Consider the following 27,265-nt stretch of genomic DNA (forward strand, 5'->3'; position numbering starts at 1 on the left):
GCCTTCATCTTCTGGCAATCCAGTTTTTATTTTAATGCTTGCCAAAGTTGCACACACTGGTATACTCCTCCCCACCCCTAGGACCTCATTATGCATGACGTTAATTAGAGCTCAGTAGTGGTTTGTGTTGGTTTTTTGTTTTGTTTTGGGGTAAGATTTACATACCCCGAAACTCACAGACATTGAGCGCGCCACTTAATACATTTGGACAGATGACACCCTGCATGTCACGAATCCCCATCAAGGTGCGGAATGTTAGCGTCGCTCCGGGCAGCTCCCTTATGTCCAGCTAATTCTCACTCGCGCGTCCCAGGCAACCATCGTTCTGATTTTTTCCCACCGCAGGTGAGCTGTGCCCGTTCTAGACTGTCAATAGGAGTGAAAGAGTATGTACAGTATTCCTGTCCGCAGGCTTCTGTCGTTCCTGTGACCTCGCTGGGCATCATCCACAGTTTGTTCTCTGTATCGTGGAACAGCATTGTCTGAATGTCCATTGTCTGAATATATCCCTCCGCTCCCGCCCTTGCTTTTTTCTGGATACGTGAACCACCTCTATCAGGGACAGTCAAGAATAAGGCTGCTAGGAGCATTCCTATACGAGTCTTTTTGTGGACATAACTTTCATTTCTCGTGGGTAAATATTCAGGCAGAGATTCGCTAGGTCACGGGCTATGTGTAGGGTGATTTTATAAGAAACTTCCAGGCCTTTTCCCGAAGCGGTTGTTCCATTTTACAGTCCTACCAACCGCGTGTGAGAATACGCGTTCGTGTACGTCCTTGTCAACCATGCTGTCAGCCTGTTCGGTTTGAGCCACTCTGCTGGGGGTGTACTGATATCTCATTTTGGTTTGGGTTTCCGTTTCTCTAATGACCAATGCTGTGAAGGCTTTTTCGTAGGCTTAATGGCCACTGGTATGTCTCCCTTCAAGAAGTATCGGCCCAAAGTTTGCCCGTTTTTTATTTTTACTTTTTTAAATTATTTTTCCTTGATGTTTATTTTCTGAAGAGAGAGAGAGAGAGCACATGTGCACACAAGCAGGGAGGGGCAGAGAGCAAGGGAGACAGAGGATCCCGAGCAGGTTCTGTGCTGACAGCAGAGAGCCCAACTCGGGGCTCAGACTCACAAACCGTGAGATCATGACCTGAGCCGAAGACAGAGGCTTAACTGACTGAGCCACCCAGCCACCCGTTTGTCCATTTTTTAAACTGGGTTTTCTCTCTTTACAGAGTCCTAAGTCCTGTGAGTCTTTTATATATCCTGGACATCTGCTATTTGTCAGATACATATTTTAAAGATATTTTCTCCCCCTTTGTGATGTGCCTGTCAATTTTTTTAATGATGTCTTTTGATGTGCAGAACATTGTAATTATTTTTAAAAGTTCACTTACTTATTTAACGTCTACACCCAACGTGGGGCTCAATCTCATAACCCAGAGATCAGGAGTCACACATGCTACAGACTGAGTCAGCCAGCACCCCCAGAATGTCTCAATTTTAATTTAATTTTAATTCCTAACATACTAGTTTTATCTTTTGTGGTTAGTGCCTTCTGTATCCTGTGTAAAACCACTACCTATCCTGCTGGAGAAGCTGTTTTCCAATTTTTTTCTTCTAAGCTTTATAGTTTTAGCTTTGATTTTTTTAAGTTTAGTTTGAGAGAGAGAGAGAGCGCACATGTGCATTCACAAAAGCAGGGGAGGGAGAGAGAGAAGCCCAAGTAAGGTCCACACTGTCAAGGCGGAGCCAAACATGGGGCTCGATTTCATGACATGACCTGAGCCCAAATCAAGAACTGGACACTTAACCAACCGAGCCACCCAGGTGCCCCCGTAGTTTTAGCTTTTAAACTTAGGTCTGTAATCCCTCTTGGATCATTATTGGTGCGTGGTGTGAAATAGAGTCAAAGGTCCTCTTTTTCCATATGGATATCCAGTGGTTCCAGCACCACTCTTGACAAAACTCTCCCGCTTGGCTTCTTTTGGCTCCTTTGTTGACGATCAGGCGACCACATCAGTGGGGGTCTGTTTCTGGGCTCTGTTCTTTTCCATTGATCGATTGGAAGATCCCGTACGAGTACTGCACCGTCCGGAATCAGATAGTCCGCGTCCTCCAGCCTTCTTTCCCAGGGCGGCTTTAGCTATTTTATATTCTGGGTATCAGTATGTCAGTTTCTGGCGGTGGATTGTTAGAGTTGCATTCGATAGGGTAATGGATCAATGAGGGAAGAAATAAGCACTGTGTGCCAGACCGTGGTAAGCCCTTGGGTTGCATCAGTGAACCAAGCAAAGATCCTGGCCTCAGCGGAGCTTACAGTCAGGAATTTGTTTGTCTTATGTCAGGGTTTGTTTGTTTCTTGGTTTCTGGTGATTCCCTTTGGAAAGATCCCTAGAGGTTGAATGACTGGGCCAAAGAATACAGACTCTTCTCAGGCTCTTTCAGTATGCAGCCAGATTGCTTTTTGACGGAGCACACGTTTCTCTTCTGCGGAACTGAGCACCGCGACACTCTGGAAGTCTAGAGCTGTGTGATGATTGGTTTGCTTCCTCTCCCGAAGCAGTTGGTCCAGCTCGGGAGACGAGAACGCCATTCACGAAACAGTCAGAGTCCTGTCCAGCGTTTGTAACAGAACCCGCATTACACACCCAGTGTGCGACTAACAGTCCTGATAATATAAGGGGTCAGCAAAGAGGTCTGCATTGGTCAGAGTGACCTGAACGGGCACCGTGAAGGTGCTGGAATCTGCAGTGGGCGCAGAGGGGATGGGTGAGCCTTGGACAGACAGACAGAAGAAAGGAGGGCATTCCAGGTTGGACAACTTGAGTAGATACAAACAGCACTTACTCTCTTGGAGACCAGCGGGGCTGGAGTGGACACGGTAGGCCTGGTGTAGACCCATCCATTTTCAGCGGGTCAGTACCTTCTAGCCCTGTGGAGCCCTGGATGCCGGGATTCCAGGTTTGGACTCAGAGCAAAGGAAGATGCCTGTCTCCTGGTTTCCCTCTTTCTAGGTGCTGGGCTGTGCTGTGGAGCTCCCCGACGTTAGCTGCAAGCAGTTTCTGGATCAGCTCATTGGTGTCTTTAATTTTTACAACGGGCCCGTCTCTCTGGCTTACCAGGTATGAGGATGGTGGTGAGGAGTCACATGTGGACTTCTGCAGCAGGTCCGGGATCGCCAGTGCACAGCATTGCTCTAGGGTCTCTCGTACTTTTCATAAACACGTCACATCCTGCGGCAACGTCAAGGGCCCCGGGAGTCCCTCCTAGATGCCTTTGCTCCCCAGTGGTGTAGGTCACATCCACTGCGAACGTCCGTCCCCATGTCCTCCTCCCTGGGACGGCTGAAAGACCAGGTTGCCCCCCCACCCCCAGCACGAGCGCTGGGTCTGTGGTGGGTGAGTTATGGGGGGGGAGGGGTCCCGTGTGCCTGGGAAGTTTGAAACAGGCCCTACCTTCTGGCCAGTTTCCTGTGTCAGGAATGATTTATTTATTTATTTATTTTGAGAGAGAGCATGTGGGAGAGGGGCAGACAGAGAGGGAGAGAGAATCCCAAGCAGTCTGCGTGCCACCAGCACAGGGCCTGGCGTTGGGCTCGAACCCATGAACGGTGGGATTGTGACCTGAGCCGAAATCAAGAGTCGGACCCTCAACCGGCTGAGGCTTCCAGGCATCCCATGATTTTCATAGTAGTAGGGATCCTTGCCAAAGGGGGTGTCTCTCCAAATCTTGGATGCTGACCTCCAGTGGTTTCTGTTGTAGAACCGTTCTCCGGAAGACCTGCACACTGCTTGGGACACCTTCATTGCTCAGGTCCTAAAGAACACCAGTGACCTGCACAAGATATTCAACTCCCTCTGGAACCTGGACCGAACTAAAGTAACACCCTCCTTCCCCTTACCCATTCCGCCTAAAGGAACAGAGCTTCTGGACATTTTCTTCTTCCCTTTCTGTGACCTCTCTATCCAGAGAAGAGACTAGAACGTGTCATTTCTCGGTGGGGAGGGGGAGGGTTATTAAGACCCGTGCTCCGCTTCCACGCTGCCGCTCGCCAGCCGTGTGAACTTGGACAGCCCAGGTCTCCTCTCAGAGCCCCGGTTTCCCAACCTGCAAACTGCTGTTGGTATGCCCGCTCCCAGGACTGTTTTGAAGGTACAGCGAGACCATAGCTAAATTGGCACAAAGTAAATACTCAGTAAAGGGTGGTGTTATTTTGCTAGTGCCCCAGAAGTGTTGGACTCTGGCATCTGAAGGTCCCCACATCTTTTTTGATGTGAGTATGATACAGTTGACTTGTATTCCCACCATCAAAAATGCCCAGTGTGACTTTTAGTTTAGTTTAGTTTAGTTTGAAGGAGGGAGTGCGTGAGCACACAGGGAAGGGGCGGAGAGAGAGAGGGAGAGAGAGAATCCCAAGCAGGCTCTGCATGGTCAGCACACAGGCGGATGTGGGGCTTGAACCCACAATCCATGGGATCTTGACCTGAGCCGAAGTTGGATGATCAATCAACTGTGCCTCCTAGGCACCCCCCCGCCCCCCGCCCCCAGTGGTACCATTTTACAAACAAGGTGTCTCTGTCTGGGAGGGAGTCCTTGGGAGCGTTTCGTCCCGGAGCCGCTCCATTGGCCACTGGTGTTCAGTGACACATAGGCAGCTTGCGTGGTTGGCCTGACCACCGACGCTGCCTGTTGCTCAGTGGCCTTGATCTTGGTGAACATCACGTCCTCATTGTCAAGGCCAAAGGGAGACGCGAGGCTATGCCCCCTGAAGAATGGTCCTCCTGCGCCCCAGTACCTGAGGAGGCGTCTGGGCCGCGTCTCACCACAGGAGTCAAGAGGGTCCTGTCAGTGGGCAGGTGGGGTCGTGGCTGTGCCTTCACAGAGCGTGACTCTGGCTGGAATCGGAGACGGGCTTTCCTGGCTCCGGTTGGAGGGATTTTCAGAGTTGGCCACAGAGCTTTGCGGAATGGCTGGCTGGGACTGGCCACTGTCTTGAGGCTTGAAAGAGCAAACTCAGCTCCAGAGCTTGCTCCCTTGGCACTGAACTCTGACCACTATGGTGCTTGCAGGTTCTAGCTGTCGGCAGGTAATGGGAAGAAGCTTTTAGCTACTGCTGGCGACTCTTGACCGGGTTCAGATCCTCTTCCGGTATTCTTAGGGACTTCTAGGCAACGGACTCCTTGCAAGGAACGTCGAGTTGAGGATTATTTCCCTGAGTGAGAGACCTTGATGCTTTCATTTTATGTGACGGGACAGAGTTATGGGACTTGGTGGGATACGAAACCAGCTCTGTTGCTTGTGCTTGAGAGGGAGGGGAGAGGAGGGGGTGTGTGGCTTTACCTGGTGCCACGCCGTGTGTTTGAGGGGTGGGCTCCCCTCTCCCACTGCCTCCTGGTCTCAGCATCCGTAGTCCTTCTCCTGAGGGAGACCTACCTTGTCCCCACGAGTGGCCCTGTGCCGTATTCGCCGCACCTCCTCGCTTCTGCAGAAGCCTCCTCGTTCCAAGAATTGGGCATTTCGTGTTGGCCGGGGTTCCGGATATAGAGAGGTGGAACATAGACCCAAGGCGTGACACGGATTTTACCACGTGGCACATTGTCCTTTTCCCCAGTTTTGGGTTAGGACCTGTCCACGTGTTCTATGAAGCCCCCTGCTCTCTCCACCTTTGCTGATGGTGAGCACGCTGATTTGTGGGTGTGCCTCTTGCCCTGCATAGGTGGAGCCCCTGTTGTTGCTGAAGGCAGCCCTCATTCTGCAGACGTGCCAGCGCTCGCCTCACATTCTGGCCGGCTGTATCCTCTACAAGGGACTGTGAGTAACGCCAGCATCTCCCCCACACCCCAGCCCCCTGCCACCGAACCAGACCGGCCCGGCCTCCTCCAGATCACGGGCTGGGAGCCCCATCCCTGGCCCGTTCCAAGAGGGCTGCTTTGGCAAATGTCAGATAGTCGATATTTGACTTAGGGCACATACCTGTCTTTCGGCCACACTGGGAAATTGGCCATCATGTCCAGAAAAGGGCTAGGAATGTAAAAGGCACATTTTAGAGAGATCCGCGTGAGTCTCGTGATGGGGCGTGCCTTTATAGTCATCAGTCTACAAAGTGCTGACTCGGGGCGCCCCAGCTTGCTGACAGCACAGGAGGGGAAGGGGTGTGGGAGACTGCTGCGGTCCCCTCCCGCTGCCTGGGGCCCTGCTGCCCTTCCGTGGCCGGTTCTGCACAGCACAGAGCAGCCTCACCTGCTTCTGCTTGGGCTCCTGCCTGCCGCCTGGCTGGGTCCATCTCTTGCTGGCCTCTGAGATCTCCCCACACCTCTTCGTGTGGTTGAGGGCATCAGAGTGAGCCCGAGTGCCTGAGGGCCCCTCCACGTGTGGTCTGAGGCACTCTCCTCATGGACGGCCGCTGCTTGCGTCCAGAGCTTTCTGATGCCTGGATGAATGTGTGACTGGAGAAGGTCTGGGGGCCTGACAGCCTGGTGGGTTTCCAGTCCTGGCCTCGGACAGGTTGCTTGCTGAATTTTCTCTACTGGGAAAGAACCTTTGTGGAGAATGAAAAGAGAGGGCAGATGTGGACAGACGGAGCACAGGCCCTGCTTTCCGATGGCCCTTGGCACGGCAGACCCTCATGCTTTCCCCGTTGTCTCATTATGATGGCTCTTTAAAAAAAAAATTTTTTTTAATGTTTATTTTTGAGAGAGAGCCAGAGTGTGAGTGGGGGAGAGGCAGAGAGAGAGAAGGAGACACAAATTAGAAGCAGGCTCCAGCATATGACCTGTCAGCACAGAGCCTGATGTGGGGCTTGAACCCACAAACTGCAAGATCATGACTTGAGCTGATGTCAGATGCTTAACCAACTGAGCCACCCAGGCGCCCCTCTCATTATGATGGTTCCGAACCTGCTTGTGGTGCCTCCAGGCTCACCAGTGGCCTTGCATCAAGAATGGTATTTTCCCCTTATGTTGCATTTCTCGTGTATTTTTAAATCAGACACCTAATGCACGAACGCATTTTTGCTGCTGCTAGCAGTTTGATCTGTATCCTTTGCTTTTCCATGTGGTTCCAGTACAGCGTCACATATGTTGCTTCTGTTTATTTTTGCTGCCTCTGTCAACGGGCCCATACGGTTCCTCAACGTGTACAGTAGAGATTTATCAGTCCATGCTGATCCACTTCATTCTTGTAATTGCCGCACGGTTTTTGGTATTACAGCTGTGCCGTGATTCACTTCACTGCGTATTCTTTTCGATGGACATTTAGGTGTTCATCCATTTTGTGACTATTTTACCATTTTTTCTGTAGCACGTAACTCTTTTTTTTTAAGTTTATTTTTATTTATTTTGAGAGAGATTTAAATTTTTTAATGTTTATTTTTGTGTGTGTGTGTGAGAGAGAGAGAGAGAGAGAGCGCGAGCGTGGGAGGGGCAGAGAGAGAGGGAGACACAGAATCCGAAGCAGGCTCCAGGCTCTGAGCTGTCATCACAGAGCCCAATGCGGGGCTCGAACCCATGAACCATGAGATCTTGACCTTAGCCAAAGTCAGATACTTAACTGACTGAGCCACCTAGGCACCCCTATTTTGAGAGAGATTTAGAGAGCGAACAAGGGAGGGGCAGAGAGAGAGAGGGAGACAGAATATCAAGTAGTCTGTAGAGTCTGATGTGGGGCTTGAACTCACGAACTGTGAGATCATGACCTGAACCGAAATCAAGAGTCAGATGCTTAACCGACTGAGCCACACAGGTGCCCCTGTAATGAATACTCTTAAGTATGCATCTTGGTACAAGGTAGGTCAAAGCGTTTGGACATTCTGAAGTTAGGTAGGAATGGCCAGAGTGCCCTCCATAAGGGCTTTGTCAGCTGAAACTCCCACTGGCTATGTCCCCAAGACCCTCGCCAACATGGGTTGTTAAGAATCCTGCAGTGTATTTTGTCTCACGGTGTCCTTGTTTTTGTTCTTGCTCCTGTGACCTAGGATTGTTAGCACCCAGCTCCCACCGTCCCTCACGGCTAAGGTCCTGATCCATCCAGCTGTACCTCGGGACCAGGTATTGTAAAGTCCACCCACCTGGCTGGGATGCTTCATCCACAGCCTTAGTCTCTTAAGCAGAAAAATAGAATTTTATGTGCTGTGATTTCAAGGCATTTAAAAAAATGCATAACCTTGAAGGAAAATATACCCAAGATTAACAGTATTAGCTTGTGGGTGAGGGAAGTCTATGTGATTGGGGAGCTGATTTTTGTCTCAAGTACAATTATATAACTTGAAACATGAGTTTTTTAAAAAGCCACTAAAAAAGAAAGAAAGCCACCGTTTCTTAGGAGCGAAAGTCATGCTGGCCGGAAGAGTTTTCGTTTGTTTTTTTGTTTTGTTTTGTTTTTTGTGGGTTGTTTGGGAACCTTCGGATGAATTGTCTGGAAAGCTCTTTTGAGAAAATTCCCAGTTTCAGAGAAAATTAGGCTTGTCACCTTGACTGTGAATCAGAATAAACAAGAGAGATCTAGCACAGCATTTGGTTTAGGTCACATCCTTTATCATGAGGGTCCCGGACGTTTCTGTATTTGTTACGGTGGAATGTGTGTGCGTTCCACGCCGGGGCTGCAGCAGGAGTGGGAATACCATGGCAGGAGAGTTCTCCCGAGGTGGAAAAGACACCGGGAATCCTCGCCCTCATTCCCAGAGGAGGGAAATAGATCAGACCGTGAAGCCTGATGTGCGTTTGCGGGGAGCCGCGGCCTGGGGAGGCACGGGTTCTCGTCTGACCCCGGCCGTGGTGGAGAGCAAGCAGCTTGGGGGAGCTTCTGTGCCGTCTGCTTCGCTGCTGGCATGTGGCCGGGGCAAGCGTTCTGGGCCTGGCTACATTTTACGAGCAGATGGCACCACACAGTGCCGATGATTCGGTCCGGAGGAGAAGGCGGAACCCGGAGCCAACTTCTGTGTGTGTTTATTTTCAGAGAATACCTGCAGGAGGGGGTGCCCTGCAGGAACATGGTAAGTAGCAAGGTGCATCGCTGCCTCTTGAGAACATAGCCTTTTATGCCGCCTGTCCCTACACAAGTCACGGGAGAGGCCCAGCGGTCCCGTGCGTTACTTCCTGTGCTCAGAGATTAGGGAAACAGACTAGAGCTTTAGGAACAAAGTTACCCTGGGCGCCTGGGCGGCTCAGTCGGTCAAACATCCGACGTCGGCTCAGGTCATGACTTCACGGTTCGTGGCTTCGAGCCCCACGTCAGGCTCTGTGCTGACAGCTCGGAGCCTGCGGCCTGTTTTGGATTCTGTGTTTCCCTCTCTCTCTGCCCCTGCCCTGCTTGCACTCCGTTTCTCTGTCCCCCCAAAATAAGTAAATATTAAAAAAAATTTTTTTGTAACTTAAAAAAAAGAACAAAGTTACCCATCAGAATCCTAGTTGTAAAGCTCCTGAGTCTACGTGTACCTTTCCAATCCCTGTTTTCAGATGCTCACCACCTCATTGTCAGGACTGCCCAAACGAGGTCCAGGGGATCATGGTTACAGGAGACCAAGAGAAACAGCAGTTGCCAGAAAGACCTTCTGCAGGATGTAGGGGCATCCCTGAGCGGGTGATTTTGTTTTAGTTTGAAGCATAAGTTAGGGCAGATCCCTTTTGTCAGTTGGAGGAGATTTTTCCAGCTTTTATTCTGTTTTTGTTCGTTTTTTAAGTGCCAGTAGCTTTTCTTCCCCCAAGTCACCTTTATCCACAGCGAGGAATAAAGCTGCCCACGAGAGCTCCCTCCCCACCGGGCACAGAGCTCTAGCTGCGGTTTCGCGTCTTTTGTTCTGGGCTGAGGAGTGTGTCGGGGCGGCTCTCCCAAGTCGGCGTGTCGTTTGGTTGGGTCACCCCAAGCGTAGTTACTGTCCCTCCATCCTCCCGGCCCATGGCAGAGCCCTGTCTGTGTTGCTTTGTGATTCTAGGAGCGGCACTCCCCGCAAATGTCCAGATCACGCCTGTGTTCCTGACCGAAGAGGAAGCCATCAGTCTCCACGAGTTCCCAATGGAGCAGGAAACGAGGTACAAACAGGCCAGCCTTCCATCTTCCCCACGCTCTGCTATGGAAGGGGCACCTGGGGCGGCTGGCCTCGCGAGATGGGTGTGGGTTTCAGGTCCCAGCTCTGCCGCTTACCAGCTGTGTGACCTTGGGCAAGTCCATTCCCTGGCTGTAAATCGGACCCAGTAATAACCTACTTCACGGGCTCGGAGTCAAAATTGGAAATAGCGTACGTACAACATCTAGCGTAAGGCTCGACTCAGAGTAGACTTCCAGGCGGGGTGGCTCTCATTCAGCAGGGGCCCTGCCGTTGCCAGTACGCGGTCTCGTAGCACCGCGTGAAGCCCCGAGGGCCAGACATCGCCTTACTTTTACTCCTGTGGATTGACCACGATGGCCTCTTGGGCTCTGTGGCCTTGGGCACCCACTTGTCACCGAGGGCCCTGCTCTTTAGAGAAGCGATGCTTCAGTCTCCCCCGGGGAAGGGCACCTGTCCTGCCCTCAGTCGGGCGCCCCTCCGTCATGTCTGTCTGCTTTGCTAGCTCGGCTGCCCCGCCGGCCGGACTCCAGGAGCACTCAGCCCAGCGTTGGAGCACATCTGCCCCCACCGAAAACGCCACTGGCCACGTGGGATCTGCGGCCTGGACGTTGGCAACCACTCCCGAGCCTACGGGTCCTGACGTAGCATGGCCAGATGGCAAGGGGGAGGACAGGTGCTTGCCTGGCCGTGATCTGGAGAACGTCAAGCCTGCAAGACAGCACAGCCCGGCCAGGGACAAGGGGCCTGGTCTCCGCGGCTCCCCGACGAGGGAACCTCGTCTGCCCTGGGCGGAGGAGGAACCGGACTTGTCTGAGATCCACATTCCAGAAGCTCGGGAAACAGGAATGTGCCTGGGTTATTTTGCCCTCCCGAGTACGTGTGCCCCAGATGGTGGCAGTCCTTGCTTTGAGGAATGTGCCAGTGACTCTGGCAGCCAGGAACCCAAGCCGCCTGATGCCCTCAGCAGCTTCCTGTCTCTGTCCACTCCTGAGATCCCCCCCCAGAACGGAGCCCTGGAGCGGCACAACGACCTTCCAGGGGACAGCAGCCCAGCCCCCTCTCCCAGGGAAGACCGCCTCCCTGGAAGGACGAGCAGGCCGTGGTCATGGCCTTGCTCAGACTCGAGGCAGGAAGGAACCATGCTTCCCGTGGGCGAACGAGGCACAGAGCAGCCTGTTGGGGTTCGTGACAGCCGCTCAACACCCGGCGGCTCTGACTTGGCAGAGTCTCAGGACGACGGTCCCTCTGCAAACAGAAATGACCCGAGGTCAGCCCCCACATCCCGTGAGGGGCTTGTGCCGATGAACCTCTACACCCACGATGTCAACGGGCTGGTGCTGTCCCTGCTGGCCGAGGAGCCGCTGCTGGGCGACGACGCAGCCATCGAGGAGGTGGTGAGTGTGCACAGACCTGTCTGCTGGGAGGGGACGGGCAGGAAGGTGCTCCCCTCAGGGCGGCGCACAGGTGCCGCGTGACCTTGCGCCGAAGTCCCACTCTACGCGGAGGGGATGAGGGTGGTACCTACGCCCTGGGTTCGTGGGGACGAGTCGTCCAGCGCAGAGCACAGTGCCGGGGGCTGGGGTGTCCAACAGGAGTCCGTTCTCTGGCCCCTCCCTGCTTCCTCCAGTTTCCCAGAGCGCAGGGCTGCGATGCTCTGGTTCCCCCTTGGCAGTGTGGGGGGTACTGGCAGGTGGAGACCGGGAGCACAGCCGTTGTCGTGCGTTCCCCCTCCCCCTCCCCCCCCCCCCCCCGCCGCGTCCCCCGGGGCCTCACTTCCCAGCCCGGGTACCTGCGGGTTCTGTGTCAGCTGGAGTCTGTCCTCTGCACGTGCCACAGCCTGGGTGGGGAGTGTTCTGGAGGCCGTAGTCTCCCTGCACCGAACTGCGGTGATCTGTAGCTCCTTCCTAAAGGACCTTGGACATCTGAAATGCTGACTGGCTCCGGAAGGCTCCCCTTCGAGCATTCCAGCCCCTTCCCTGCTTGTAGCAGTGAACTGACCTGCTCCGAGCTTGGAGCTTAGGCCCGCGCTGGAGATCCAGTTGCTATAGTAACAGTCTTGCCTTAGTTGGCAGAAGTTGCTGCAGGGCAGATGGTGTCCTGGGGCTTGCCTTGTTTTTGTCCTTAAATCTATATTATTCTAAGCTGATCTCATTAGCATGCAGGGCTGGTGACCCTCCATAAGTGAGCGGGTCACCTTGGAACACAGAGCGGGGAGGGAAGGCAGCTTCCTCTGCACAGAGCCCCGAGGCAAGCCGCTGCCCCTCTCCAGCCCTGGCTGGCTTACTCCCCGCTCCACAGACCCCGCAGTACCCAGGGCGGCCTGTTCGCTTCCCGCACCCTCCTTCCCCGCAGCTATGAGTGACTTATCTGTCTCCTTCTGACACTGCACGGGGACGCATGGTGGTGGTTCTGTGGGCGTCCTCTCCCCGATGCCTTGGTTTTCATGGCCTCTTCTGCTTCGTGCCAAGCCGTAGACAGGTTGTCTTGAAGGCCCAGCATTCAGGTGCAGTGAAGTGGATATGATACCTTTACTTTTCCCCCACGAAAAAAAAAAGAAAAAAAGAAAAAGAAAAAAATAGCACGGGCTGCTCCTGAGGAAGGAAGTAGATTAAAATGTATTCTGCATTCACTGTATGCTGAAGCCTTTACATCTGTTACTTCAGCCAAGCCTGAGAACAGCACTGGGGGTAGGCACTGTGATCCCCGTTCTACCAGGAAGAAAACAGCCTCATCGGGAGACCTGATGGGAGTGGAGGGCCCGGAATTTTTGTTTGTTCCTCGTCTCGCCGCCCCCGCCTGTCTGTTCCCCCACTGATCTGACCCTCAAGGGGTCTGACTTGGTTTATCACGAGCAGGTCCTCCATATCAGGACAGCGGCCTCTGTGGGCTTTCATGCAAAGGAGAAACAGATGGGTGGGCCCCAGGAAAGAGAGGCAGCTTAATGAAGAAGAAAAACTCGTCTTTTCTAAAAAGGGTCAGGAATAACTTTCATCGGCTTGCCGTTTTGAGAGCAGGTTTTGTTGACCAAGCCCAGAGGTTGCCTGTTTTACAATTGGGAGAGATGTTTTATTGCCTTTTTGTCCTGGGCCTGCATCCAAAACACTTGACCTGATTTCCCTCCAGACCCTCTGTTGCTGTCTAGAAAAGCCAGTCCCCTGAAGAATGGTAAACTACAGTTCAGATGTGGCAGTGAGGACACCCCCTCCCCCGCCCTCTTTGAAAGGGCTCCTTGGTCACGTTACACACCACCAGGTCATCCTCGTGCCATTTGCCAACTCGTCTTTCAGCAGATAATCTGCCACCTCTTCGTGTTTGCCTCGGCCGGGGGTGGGGAGCAGGTGGAAAGGGGTGGGGGCGGGAGCCGCTAAGAGGTGGGGAATGGTTCAGAGAAAACGGAGTACGCTCACACCAGGGGGCAGCATAGAGCCACCAATAGTTTCCTTCTCAAAACCCAAGATAATCTCACCGATCTTCAAGTACAGTGATCAGATCAGTTATTCATCGCTACAGTAGGACTTTGAGCTGTCTGTGCACAGTAGATGAGGCTTGAGGTTAGTGCCACGGTGTTAGCACAAAATACCTCATGAAAATGCACCTGTCCCCCGTGAAACTAGTGCTTTGGGTGAGTGCATGTTATTGCATCATTTCTTCAGCACATTTTGGCACACGCTGACATTCAGGCCCCTTGCTTTACCGTGGATTAGAAGCTGGAGGGTCCAGGAATCAGCCCAGCTTCATATATCCTGGGGCCGTCATGGGGATCATGTGTGTGTTAGCATATATCAGGGCTTGGCAAACTTGGAATGTAAAGCAAGACCTAGCACATATTTTCAGCTTTGTACAATTATTCGGCTTTGCTCTTGTAAGACAATAACAATCACAGACAATATGTAAATAAACGTAGTGGCTGTGTTCCAATAATACGTTACTCATGGATACGGAAATTGGAACTTCGTATGATATTCATATGTCACAATATTATTCTTTTGATTTTTTTTTTCCTAACCATATAAATTTGTAAAAACCATGCTTAGCTCTCAGGCTCTATGAAAACAGGCAATTGGCTGGATTTGGCACCCGGGCCATGGTTTGCTGACCCCTCATATAGATGACAGCATTGGTTCCCAGTAAAAACTCGTCTGCATATCATTTGACACAACATCGTGTGAATGTGTGTTTTTGCTTAAGTGATTTTACCTTGACTACAAGTTGGGCAGAAAATTCCAGAAGCAGAGTTCAGTACCCACAGGAAAAACTCGGGTTTTAGCACACCTCACTTTCTGTCCCCATTATCCCCTCCTTTGGGCACCAGCTCACGATGGAAGGGATGACGGTTATGAGGTTCCTGAGGTCCAGAAACTTCCAGCGAGGCTGTAGTCTGATTTCCTGGTGACAGGTTGTGCGGGTGTGTGCGCCCATCTATTCAGATAGGCTCGTTAGCATCGGTGAAGGGCTGTGTCTGTTATGCTATAGCGATGATCGGACCAGGAGATCCCTGAGCATGGGTCCTTTGACTTTTTTACCACGCACCTCAGTTTAAACGCAATAGCCCATAAGTGGGATGTGCTTGCATTGGATCTGCCCCTTTATCTGCTCACTGTGTTGATGTTTATCGCGTACCTACTAGGGGCCTGGCACTGTGCTAGGCGCTGCGGATATAAAGGTTGAACCCTTGTGTGCAGATGTATTGCCTTTGAAAATCACTTCTTTTTTTTTTAATTTTTTTTTTTTTTTAACATTCATTTTTGAGAGACAGAGCACAAGCGGGGGAGGGGCAGAGAGAGCCAGAGACATGGAATCTGAAGCAGGCTCCAGGCTCCCAGCTATCAGCACAGAGCCTGATGCGGGGCTCGAACTCCCAAACCACGAGATCGTGACCTGAGCTGAAGTCAGACGCTCAACCAACTGAGCCACCCAGGTGCCCCGCAAATCACTTCTAAGACACTCAGAGAGAAGAACTAACATGAGCCCAGTACACTTCCAACTCTGTACTTTTCACGTGTGCTTATTTTTCTACACGGCTGTTGAGTAACAGTCCACAGACGAGTGGTGGTTAAAAGTGCCCGTTAAAAAGATCCCTCTTCTTTGACGATAACTTTCGCTTTCTTGACTCTGTAAAAATGCCTTTCCCCCAGGGTAGCACTTTCAGAGCTTACAGTGGACTTTTATGTGTGTTATTTTCACTTACTGCACTCAACAGCCCTGTCGTCGTCCCATTTTGCAGATGGAAAAAAAAAGTGAGACACAGAAAATTCAGTTAACTTGCCCCTGATCATCTGGCCAGGATGAGCCACCTGCTTCCCCGGGGCGGCGGTGGCCTTCTCGTGGCCTAAGCAGCCTCAGGACAGGGGCAGGAGGGGGCCCTGCCTCAGACCGAGTCCCTCAGGCTGCGACCGATGTATTTGGTCAAGTCCAAAGCGGAACTCAAAGACTACCAGACAGCCGTTGGAGAATGATATTTGACGTTGCAAGAGAATAGTTTTAAGGACGGAGAGCATAGTTCATGCTGTATCATTAAGCTATAAAACTCATATCAATCGTTATTTATGGTTTGATCCCATTTTTATTCTATAAAGAAAGAATCCTACGGGGCGCCTGGGTGGCTCAGTCGGTTAAGCGTCCGACTTCGGCTCAGGTCATGATCTCACGGTCCGTGGGTTCGAGCCCCACGTCGGGCTCTGTGCTGACAGCTCAGAGCCTGGAGCCTGCTTTGGATTCTGTGTCTCCCTCTCTCTCTGTCCCTCCCCTGTTCATGCTCTGCCTCTCTCTGTCTCAAAAATAAATAAATGTTAAAAAAAAAAAAAGAAAGAAAGAATCCTACAAAATGGTGTAGTTCTGTGTTCTCAGCTGTACCTGCACGTGACTCATCCTGGGAGGTTGTTTTAAAATACAGGTGGTTGGGCCTCCCCTCCCAGACAGCTTTCCTCAACCAGATTCCTCCTCTGAACCACAGAGCACAGAAGTCCATCTGACCCCTGTTTGGGGGTGTGGTTGGTACTATTCTAGATGCCCCAGAGAGAGGCAAACTCACTGCAGACGATCGGGGGGGGGGGGGGGGATGCTTCTCAGCCCAGGCTCCTGGCGAGAAGCACTGGGGGTGGGACCGGCCACCCGTGCTATGAAAATGTGTGCCCGGGCGGGAAAGTCACGGTCAGAAGATGTACCAAGATGCCGGCAGTGGCGACGACTATGTGGTCAGGTTATGGACCGTTTTTCTCTGCTTCCTTTTCAGCTTTTCCATTCACCTGTCTTCTGATTTTTCTGCCATTTTAGGAAAACATCAAAACACAAGGGCAAGAGTTAGTACTTCCCTAAAAACGGGTAAAAACACCGGTCAGAGTCCTTTCTTTTTAAGTTTACTTATTTATTTTGAGAGACAGTGTGTGTGCACACACGTGTACCAGCGGGGGAGGATCAGAGAGAGAGGGGGAGAGGGAATCCCAAGCAGGTTCCGCACTTTCCACGTGGCGCCTGACTCAGGGCTTAAACTCCCGAACCATGAGATCACGACCTGAGCCGAAACTGAGTGTCGCGTGCTTAGCCGACTGAGCCGCCCAGGCGTCGCCCCAAGGGTCGTTTTTGCTCAATCGGATGGCCACGGGGATATTCCTAAGTCTCCGCTGCCCGTCCGCAGTACCACAGCAGCCTGGCGTCCCTGAACGGGCTGGAGGTCCACCTGAAGGAGACGCTGCCCAAAGACGCCGCTGCCTTCCCCAGCAGGACGTACAACTTCACGCATTATGACCGCATCCAGAATGTGCTGACGAGTAAGGAGAGGCGTGCGGGGCCAGGGTGTCTCCTCGCGGTGGGGGGTCGGGGGGGGGGGTGGGGGGGGTGGGTTCATACTCGGGGCCGGCGCCCCGTTGTTGGTGCTCCGCCTGGAGTTGTGGACCGCGGTTAAGAGGCTGCTTTCTCGCTTGGAGCCAGCTCCCACTGAGTTTAGAATCCGCTTGGCAAACACTCCCTTACTCATTTGTCTTTTTTTGGTTGTTTCTCCAACATTTGGAGAGAAGCACACACATGTTCAAATATCTGTGATAAGGTCTGCCTCAAAGCGGTGGGATCCATGGGCGGAAACCCGGCGTTGCTCATTCACAGGGATAGCGCGTGCTGCGTCGCATGGTGGCAGCCGTAGGTGGCCGACACCCTGGGCCCCTGCGCCCGTGGCCGCGAGCCACACGCTCTCCCAGCCTACAGTGCCAGGGGTGGGCCGGTCGGCCAGGGGAGTCCCCTGCCACAACCTCTGTGTCCTCTTCCACAAGCGAACCTGCCACAGGTGGCCACCGCCCAGGACCGCCGCTTTCTCCGGGCCATCGGCCTCATGCACTCGGACTTTGCCCGGCTGCCTGCGCTGTATGAGATGACCATCAGGTGAGCGTCCCCCAGGGTCCCTCTTGAAGTCCTGCACCCAGAGTGGCCTTCCCAGGGGTCCGGGCCACAGCCTTACGCATCACGAAATGAAGAACATTCCAGTGCTTCTCCTTGGGTCCGCTCCCCTGCCCGCCGTCACCTCCTGTCATGCTTTCCCACGTCCTGTATTTTCTGGGGACTTGCCTGGGGCTCGGACCTGCTTTAGACGATAAGCTGCAACAGTGAGGAAAGCTGAGGTCCCCACCGCCTTGCGGGGACAGGGGGCCTCTGTCCCTTGCCTGGAGCGATGCCTGAGTGCTGTTGCTGCCATCTGACCTGAGTCATGTGCTTACAGCAAAACAGACTGACCCGAATCTGTGAAGTAAAATGCTCGCCTCCCCTCACCCGCCACACACCCAAAAGATCCCCACAGATAATCGTTTGGTGCCTCGTACTCCAGGTTTTGTTGTTTGGGGTTTGCTTTTTTGCTTATAAAACATAGACGGTCAGTATTTTCATTATGCTAATAGCTTTTCTTCTAGAAAACAGGATCACACTAACGTGCTGTTTTTACAAGTTTCTTTTTTCATTTTATGATGTATCCTACCCATCGCCATGTTGGTAGGTATAGCTCCATAAATTAGCATTGTAATTTATAGTATTTAACCAACTGAGTTCTCCTTTCTCTCCCTACATGCTTCTCTAATGAAACCGGTAGAACATAAGGCAAGTTAGAGGGCACAAGGGGAGGGCCCACTGTATGTCTGTGATTCCACCGAATCCTGGCAACCATTTGGGAAAGTGCGTTTTTTCCTCTTCATTGTATAGATGCGGATACCGAAGCACAAAAAGGATCAGCAACTTGTCCCAGGGTCACATTCTGATTAAGGGGCAAGAGCCAGGATTTGAACCCACGTCTCTCTGACTCTGAAGTGCCCACTGTGTCCCCATATTTCCAGTTCAGGGGCGGGCAGGGTGGTCGAGAGGGAGGGGCGCGGGCGCTGGACTCCCACAGACGCACACGGGGGCCTCGGCCGTCATGGTGACGTGGTGCTAATGCCCTGTACCCGGGGGTCAGTATTTCAGGATATTTTCCCATAATAAATGTGCCTCCTCTGGCTTTAAGTCAGAGCTGCCCCAAGCTGGCAACCTAGAGGGACATTTACAGTCACTGGTTTGGGAACCGGTTTTGTCAGGGTGTGTGTGTGGGGGGGGGGGGAGGTTGTTTAGAGAGGGATGGAAATGAGTCAAATGTCAGCTTGGGATGTATTAACCACCTTGTGGCCCTGCAGTATTTTGGAGCCAAGTGGGGTTTTGTGTTGGCATCCGTGGCTTATTTTAATAGTAACAGAAACAGCGGCCACCATTTCTTAACCACTCACCATGTACTAAGCAGTTTCTGTGTGTTTTCCTCATTTAGTCTCAAGAAAAGTCTCAGCGATGGGATTCACTGTTGTCATATCCATTTTGCAGATCTGGGACTTAGAGCTGGGACTCAGGAGGAGTAACTTAGCAGGGGGCACCCAGCTAGGAAGCCACGGGCCTGGGATCATGCGTGTGTGAGCCCAGCTCCAGGCCTGTAGCCACCAGGCCGCGGTGCTCCCTCCGGGTGCCTGTGATGACTCGTCCGTGACTCATCCCACTGTCTAGCAAGTGCCACAAAACACGTAGGCCAGGTGGACCCTTCTGGCCCCTTGAGGTCCCAGAGGGGGAAGCTGGAGGAAGACGGGATTCTCCTCCTACCTCACCTGGAAGCAGCAATCCCAGTGAGCTGGGCCCAGGGTCCCTGACTCCACTCCCTTTTACTAGACTTGGAGAAACTGACGCCCAGCGGGGAAATAGTCCGAGACAGGCAGGATCAGGGAACCAGGTGGTTGCCTGGCCCCGGAGTCACTTCCTCCCTAGTGGGTCCTCCTTTGCCCGGGCCCCTCACCCCTCCCTCCGCTTCTGTGACAGGTTTCCTGTCACTTGATGTTGCAGCCCTCTCCTCTGCCCTCACTGCCCCCACTCATCCAGCCGCCTTCCGTGGACACTGTCCGTGCTCGTCAGCCTGGTGGCATCGCCCAGCCCTGCGCCTCCAGGTGCCCTCGCCGCTGCTGCGTAAGGCTGGGTGAGGACTGAGCCAGGCTGCCCGAGAGCGCTTGGTGGAGCTGCTCTGCTGTCAGCCAAACGTGCACCCGCCAGCACAGTCCTGCACTTACCCTAACCTCGGGCTCTGTGGCCAGGGCCGCCACGGACAGCGCCAGCCTCCAGAGAGTCGAAAGGAAGGAAGACGTCTCTTGGCACCGAAGCCTGGAACTCGAGTGCGCAAGTCGAACCCCGAACCGCAGCAGCTGCCCCCCCCCCCCCGGTCCTGCCAGCATTTGGGGTCGCTGGGCCCCTGCCGAGCACCTCCCGAGGTCTCTGTGTGGTCAGAGGCCTGCCCAGGCAGCCTGGGACCGTTGTCTTCTTTCTTCCCCCTCAGAAACGCCTCCACGGCCGTGTATGCCTGTTGCAGCCCCGTCCAGGAGACCTATTTCCAGCAGCTGGCGGTGGCGGCGCGGAGCTCCGGCTTCCCGAGCCCGCAGGACGGCGCCTTCAGCCTCCCCGGCAAAGCCAAGCGGAAGCTGCTGAAGCACGGGGTGAACTTGCTCTGAACCGGGCTGCGGCAGGAAGTTCATCACCCCAGGAGAGGATGAGCAAGTCGAATAGCAAAGAAGTTGCGCCTTCTTGAAAGTCCCTCTGTTCTAGTTTCCTCGGCACATTCCCCTTGTAGGAACATGATGATACGTGCGTGCGTGTCACTCCTTTTGTAGGTTGGGGCTTGAGCGGGTAGTTCTTCGGGTCAGCGGACCTGGAGCACGCGATAAAGGGCTTTGTTACGCTGGCCAGGTTGCGGCCGGGCCGGGTGCTTTTGGCTCCCAACCAAAGAGGGGCAGGGCCAGGTAGTTGTCCCGTCACACGCGGTCTTGGGCACCTGTCACTTTTCGCTGCTATTGCATCTGGACCCTGACTAGTACCACGAGCATTTTCTCTGCAACCCTGTTGTCCTGAGTCCAGGGGGCGGTGTGAGGCAGGGCTGCAGGGGGTAGGATTTGTCAGCCAGCAGACCGAACCCCCACACCTCAGGTAGGTGTTCTTTGGAGTGGCCCCCCCGGGAGGTCTGGACGAGCAACGCAGGGAGGCAGGCAGGGATGCCAGAAGCACCTCGTTTGCATGCTTCTAGAACTATATTCAAAACCAGGAGTTTTGTTCTGTTCTTTGGAACACCCACAGTGGGGGCAAGTCTTGATAACATGGGAGGGAGCCTGGGGTTCTAAGGTAGCCGTGAGCCCCGGGAACTGGGTGATGGCACACCGGGCCGTGCGCCTTTGGTGCAACGTGGGCCATGCAGCTGGCCCCTCTCCAGTGAAGGTCCTCAAACAGGAGTTCTCAAAACGGGGCAAAAGCCAAGCTGTGCTTTCCAGCGGTGGCTGCACGAAAGGGAGCAGCGTTCATCCGTGTTCCCGGGCCCATGCTCCAGGCAGAGAGTTTACAATAATGTGATACAGAACACAGGATGAGATCTTTACCAGGGTCTGAACTGTTTACTGGGAGTACCTGAGACTTCCGTTTGGAAACTGCAATGTTAATAGTTTCATGTCGGTGAACAAGTGCCTAATGTTTGTGACCGTGTCTTGTCTTGAAAGGAGTTGCCCAGGGCTAAAAATAAAACAGCCCAAAATGCTATTGAGTTGTGAGTCATGGTGACCTCTCTAGTGAGAAAGTTAAGGTAAAGATATTTTGTGTGTGTGTGTGTGTGTGTGTGTGCGCACGCACATGCGCCCATTTGGCACGGACGCAGTTTGCCATGCCTGAATTGACGCAGGCAGGTGAGTGCGGGCGCACTTCAGAATGGTCTGTCCGTGAGGGTGACCGGCCGCAGCTGCTGTGCCGGGTCAGCGTGGCTGGCCCAGCACACCAGGCCCAGCCACCCTTCCTTCCACCTCTCCCTGGAATCCCTGCTGCCACTGGCCGGCCTACAAGGGTCCTGTTCCCAGATGGAGGAGGACCATTCCCCAAGCTAGGGCAGACATGTACTGTCCTACTGCTCCGCTAAATTTTCCAAGAAGAAATTCACTATGAGCCTCTGTGCCAGCCTGCCAAGGAACCTTCCGTGACTGACGGACACACCACACAGTCCTTTCCTGCTGTGGGGTGTTTTCAGATAGCCGTGCTTTGCCTCTTGCTCGCTGGGACACCAGAATTCCGAGGGACCCAGCTCTGAGCTCAGGGGCATCACAACCTGTCACGTATTGAAACGGGGACAGAATTTGGAGCCCGGAACCCATGGTCATCTGCTTCCTCACAGCTCAGCTAACTGCCCGAGTTCAAGGACTCTTCCGGACCGGATCTGTTTCACGAGCAAGTTGCTTGGCTTTCCTAGATGTCATGCCATCTGCAGACCTGAATCTTGCTGGGTTTGCTTTCAGGAACCTCTCTCTCCTTCTACATTCTCAGGGCTGCCATTGAGCCTCAAAAAAAACACTCTTAATACAAAATGTCTCTGTTTCTGAGCATCCACGCTCGAGGCAGCAGCCAGATGCTCCCCCTTTATTCCTTCCCCCCCAAATTAAGTCTTAACAGTTACATGGACAGCCACACACAACGGTCATTTCAAAACACATCCACAGATGCTTTGCTACAAATGAGGGATCTGGTCCTCCTCCCCTGAGCGTGGGCTGTACTTAGTGATTCGTTTCTAATGAATAGAACATGGTAACGACGACAGTATGACTTCTGGGAGCAGGTTACACAACGCACAGCAGCTTCCGTCTCACGGGTCACCTCATTTGGGGCAAGCTGACGTTCAAGCAGCCCACGGAGGAGCCCTCATGGTGAGGGTCTCCTGCCCACAGCCGTGTGAGGGAGCCGTCTTGCTTCCGCCCCGGTCAAGCCTTCAGATGAGTGCAGCCTCTGGAGAAATTGAACCAGAACCAGCAAGCTAAGCTGCTTCCGGATTCCCAGCCTTCTGAAAGCATGTGACTTGATAAACGCATGTGGTCCCGAGCCACCGTTTGGGGGTCATTTGTTACACGGTGGTAGATGATTAAGACAACTTTTATGCCAATACCCCATCCACCAAACTAGGTTCCGTACTGCTTCGGCACTGCTTTTTAGCCTGATGCTAGACAAAGCTGCAGTTTCTCAGACGCCGGGTACCCCCTTTCCCACCTTGGAGAGCTGGGCTGGACAACTGAGGAACATACTGTGATCACTCCCTCAGCTTTCTCCCTACGGCTCCCAGAGCCTGACACTGATAGTCAGCCGGGTCCCTGCTTCCTCTCATCTGGGCCCTGCCCTGGCCCCTCTTCCTACTCCAGCCACCCAGGTGCCCCCATGCAGGCTACCCTCTTCTGAAAGTGAATGTCCACCCAAATGGCCCCAAGCCCCCAGCCTTCCTGGCCCTACCTGTCCCGCTTTTCTGGGAGGCCTGTGATGGAGGTGTGTGGGCACCAGTGAGGCTTTCCCCTGCAGTTTGAGGAAACCCATCAGCTGCAGCTGGAGCATGGGTAGCACGATGGAGGAAGCTGGGAAGGTCCCTGGATGATCATTTCTTGGTCCTAGAATGCGTGCCTTGGAGCTGAGAAGGGGGAGTTGGCAGGAGGCAGCAAGAGGAGGGGGTGAGGGCCAGCCCCTCACCTTTTTTCTTGTCCAGGAGCTGGGGTCAGTCTGGAGGGTGGCCTCCCACTGCAGACGCCTTGAACGGCTCACCGTCACCCTGGCCCAGCCCTCTGGGCTCCCAGCTGCAGCTGCTTTGGCACACGGTCCTCTGGCTCCAACTTGCCCTCAGCCAGTGCCCCCCAGCACCCCCACCCCCAGCACCAGACCGAAGAAGACAGCTTTATAAAGTAATTTGTGCTGAGAACCTTCTTCCACTCTCCACCAAGATGGGACTGTCCAATACGTACCCATTGTGTATGGAAAAGGACCACCCCCCCCCCCCCCGCCACCGAGTCTCATCCACCCGGGATTAATCCAGAAAAGGTGAAGTCCATAAATGTTGTACACCCCTTCCCTTTGCTTCTGTGGTCCCGTTTACTTTCTGCAGTGGAGCCTGGCTCAGGGACCTCAGCAGCAGCCTTGATCGTGACTGTGGCCCCAAGGCTGCTAGAAGAGGAACGCTTAACCCCTCGTCTTCCTGTGTGATACTGCAGAGCTTCCGGTGGCTATGAGAACATCACTTAATGACAGCCCGGGGCCCCTACCCTCAAAATTAGCCTCTAGACTTGAGGCTCCCCAGAGCAGGGGCCCTTCTGTCAGAGCGGGCCCCGTGCCCCCAGGGAGGTGCTCCCTGGTGGCATCTGCAGGACAGGATCTGGTTTACAAGTGACACCTGAATGCCCCAGTCATCCTGGATGACAGCCTTATGTGAGCGGGGAACACAGGATGAGCAGGGAGTGAAAGGGTCTGTTTGGGGTCAGTCTGCATCTGCTGCCCAGCATTTACAGCTCGTGAACCTTAAGGATCAAGTTCCCCTGGAGTGATTAATAGGGACAACCAGATTCCTGCTGGGAAAGGACTTCCAGTCCCTAGGGGGGTGCCTGAGCCTAATCAAACTGGCTCCCTGCTAGAGGGAAGCATCTAGGATCACTGGCTCCCATCACCTTGACAGTGGTAGCACGGGAGGCCTGGCTGCAGTGACTGGCTCTGGGGTCTCTCGAGTGCCAACCCCATGGCGGTCCTTTCGGCGGCTGACAAGCCCTTCGCACCCCCTCTGACACCGCACACCCCGCAGCACGTGCTCTGTGCTGTGCGAATGGTGGCCCCCAAAGGTACCGTGTGCTCATCCCTGGCACTTGTGTTACCTCGTACGATAACTGCTCTGCTGGTGTGATTAAGAATCTGGAGATGCAGAGAACGTTCTGGATTATCTCAGTGCTACCACAAGTGTCCTCACTGACAGGCAGAGGAAGACGATCCACACCGAGAGGGGGAGACGTGGAGGCAGAGACTGGAGCGCCACGGTCACAAGTCAAGGAACGCCGGGGGCCGCTGGATGCCCGGAGAGGTGAGGGACGGCTTGTGCCCTAGAGCCTCCGGAAGGGGGGCCACGCTGGTGACGCGCTGATTCGGGCCCAGTGAAACGGACTGCGGACGTGGGCCCCCAGAAGTGCGTGAGAATGCAGTTGTTTTCGTGGCAACTGGTCACGGCGGCCACAGGAGACTAACACGCCCCGCCGCACTGCCAGCATTGCCCCCATGCAAACATCCTGGGGCAAAGGGGAGTGGGTCCATCGGCTCCTGAATGGATGAGAAGCAGGACAACGGGAGGGGCAAGTCCCCTGGGGCCCCTGCAAGGACACTGGGGAGGACACGTGTACAGCCGACACTTGTCGACGAGGCCGAGGAGGGAAAAAAGAGACTCTGGATCTTTGTTCCGTGCGTTTGTTGAATCTGGGAAGCTGAAGGGGAAGGTTCCGAGGGCTTCAAGGCTAACGAAAAAAAAAGGACATTTCCCCTCTGTTTACTTTAAGTGTTGGAACCTGAAATCAGCTGTCTTTCTCCTGGGAATGAAATGCACGGAGCTTCTGGATCCTGTTAGAGCCAAGAAGCTGGCTGCCCGTGTGCCCTCGGGTCTGAGCAGAGAGCCGGTGGTGTACTTGGCCCTGCTTTCCCGCTCAGCTGGGCCCCGCACTCCCAGGGGAGGGCCGGGGGACCTGAACACCAGACCCCACAAGGCCCTGTGGCTGGAGAGAAGAGGAGACAAGCCAGCCCCCACCTCCCATGCACTGGTGACAAGGCATTGCGTATGTCCTTTGCTCCATCCAGCCCAAAGGGGTTCCTGCCGCAGTTGAGGGACGCGGGCTTTGGCGACAGGGCCCGGAGCTCAGATCACACCCCTTTAACTTTACTGCTGTGGAAATGGGGCCAAGCTACTTTATTTCCCGGAACCTCAGTGTCGTCTTCTTGGGAACGGAGAGGAAAGGGTAATTATGTAAAGGGGTGGCATATTGTGTGGACCCTCAAAGTGGGGGTTTCGGTGAGTGTCCCAAAAGGGCAAATGGCATCTCCAGGGGGGACCCTGTGCCAGCGATGAAGGTGAGACCTGAAGGTATGGGTGGGGTTCCAAAGCCTGCCAGACCGTGCGTTTGGTACCTTTCTTCTAATTCCGGCTCCTCTTCCAGCTGGCCACATGACCTTGTTCCCGGCAACTGCTGCTCTGAGCCCACATCTTCTGTGTTAAATGCACACAACTGTCTCGGCTTTACCCCAGTGTCGGCCCCCAGTACTCGTGGGACGATAACACCTGCAAAGGAATCTCTTAAGAGTGCACGGTGCTCTCTGTGCCCGAGGAAGAAACGGACTCTCCCCTCGGATCCGGGGTGGCTAACGCATCAGAAGCGGGGAGACAGGGGGAAGGGGAGGCGATCAGAAGTCAGGACCAAGGCGGGTGCCTGGGAAGGAGGCAGAAAGTAAATCAGTCTCTGTGTGTGTCGCCTCCTGCCACGTAATGCTCCAATCTGCTTGAGTATTTTCACTGCCATCTGTCAGCAGCTCGAAAATATATGGCCTTATTCTGTCCCGTTCCCTGTGTTTACATCTGGTTTGCAAGATTTAGCTGGGAGGTAAATCATAGGGGGAGGTTGCAAGCAGCAGCGCCCGATGGTCCTCACAAACAGCATTTTGTGCTCAGCTTTCGCTTCTCATATTTCCATTTAAAAAATGCGAACAGAGCCCTTCCCATCCACCCAGAACTTGACAGTATTATCTTATTCGAACCTCACTTTATGCCTATGAAAGTAGGCATTAGGCCCGTTTGACAGGTGAACCTCACAGAGTGGATCAGGACTTCCTGGTGGCAAAGGACAGCAACCACAACTCACCCAGCGCCTGAGTGCCAGGGGTTTGGAAGGCTCTGACTGGCCGGGTGTGGATGGTGAGCCCAGTCCTACAGCTGGGGCTGGTCGGATCCTAGAAACCCAAGAGCTGAGAATGGGGGTGTTACATCTTACAAGAGGCTCAACAAGGTACTGCTGGAAGAGAGTCTTAAAAATAGCGGCCATCTGGGGCACCTGGGTGGCTCAGTTGGTTAAGTGTCTGACTCTCGATTTCCACTCAGGTCATGATCTCACAGTCCGGGAGTTCACGTCGGGCTCTGTGCTGACAGCTCAGAGCCTGGAACCTGCTTTGGATTCTGTGTCTCCTTCTCTCTCTGCCCCTTTCCTGCTCACACTCTCTCTCTCAAAAATAAACAAACATTAAAAAAAAAAAAAACAAAACAGCGGCCATCTGGGGCGCCTGGGTGGCTCAGTTGGTTAAGCATCTGACTCTCGATTTCGGTTCAGGTCATGATCTCACAGTTTGTGAGTTCAAATCCTGCACTGGGCTCTGCGGTGACAGGAACCTGCTTGGGATTCCACCGCAGTGTGGAACCTGCTTGGGATTCTCTCTCTGCCCCTGCCCTGCCTGCTCTCTCAAAATAAAAAAAAAATTTTAAATAAAAAATAAAAATAGGGGCCATCTGTTAGAGACCCAGGTTAAGGAGCCTGCCCAGCGTTGCACAGGGGCACAGTCCAGACTTTCACCTAGAGCTGGCTGGTTTCAAAGGCCTTGCCATTCTTGAGTGGGACCCTCGGCCCCAGCTACATGTTAGAATCAGGGCAGGAAGTGAGTTAAAACAAACACTGAGACCTGGGCCCCACCCCTTGAACAAAGAAATGAGTGGCTTTGGGGTGGGGGTGGGGCATCAGTGTTTCTCAAAAGCCGGTGACTGTATCACACATCACGCATCACGCAAAGTCAAGGACCGGCAGGTTAGGATCCCCCTTCCCCCCCCAGACCGTATGATGTAGGGCATTCGATGTTACAAGTGTGGTCACTGTACCCAGAACCCAGACAAGCCGGGTGACTTTGGG

General features: G+C 53.7%; 1 protein-coding gene across 4 annotated transcripts in view; it reads left to right on the top strand.

Annotated features, from left to right (window-relative positions):
* The window catches only part of HPS4 (HPS4 biogenesis of lysosomal organelles complex 3 subunit 2), a 27,647-nt gene extending 6,548 nt beyond the window's left edge, over positions 1-21,099 (top strand). For 2 of the 4 annotated variants that reach the window (XM_027050752.2, XM_027050751.2), the window contains exons 5-14: positions 3,010-3,117; positions 3,758-3,874; positions 5,712-5,806; positions 7,968-8,040; positions 8,948-8,984; positions 9,924-10,020; positions 10,540-11,431; positions 16,672-16,804; positions 17,300-17,408; positions 19,613-21,099. In XM_027050752.2, the coding sequence (XP_026906553.2) occupies positions 3,010-3,117; positions 3,758-3,874; positions 5,712-5,806; positions 7,968-8,040; positions 8,948-8,984; positions 9,924-10,020; positions 10,540-11,431; positions 16,672-16,804; positions 17,300-17,408; positions 19,613-20,000 (2,049 nt within the window). In that variant the 3' untranslated portion in view covers positions 20,001-21,099. Of the gene's footprint in view, positions 1-3,009; positions 3,118-3,757; positions 3,875-4,293; positions 5,807-7,967; positions 8,041-8,947; positions 8,985-9,923; positions 10,021-10,539; positions 11,432-16,671; positions 16,805-17,299; positions 17,409-19,612 lie in introns of those variants that run through there. The other 2 variants (XM_053206450.1, XM_027050759.2) reach the window with 2 other exon arrangements.
* The last annotated feature ends 6,166 nt before the right edge of the window (positions 21,100-27,265 follow it).

This window comes from Acinonyx jubatus, chromosome D3, assembly GCF_027475565.1.
Source record: "Acinonyx jubatus isolate Ajub_Pintada_27869175 chromosome D3, VMU_Ajub_asm_v1.0, whole genome shotgun sequence".
Lineage (NCBI taxonomy): Eukaryota > Metazoa > Chordata > Mammalia > Carnivora > Felidae > Acinonyx > Acinonyx jubatus.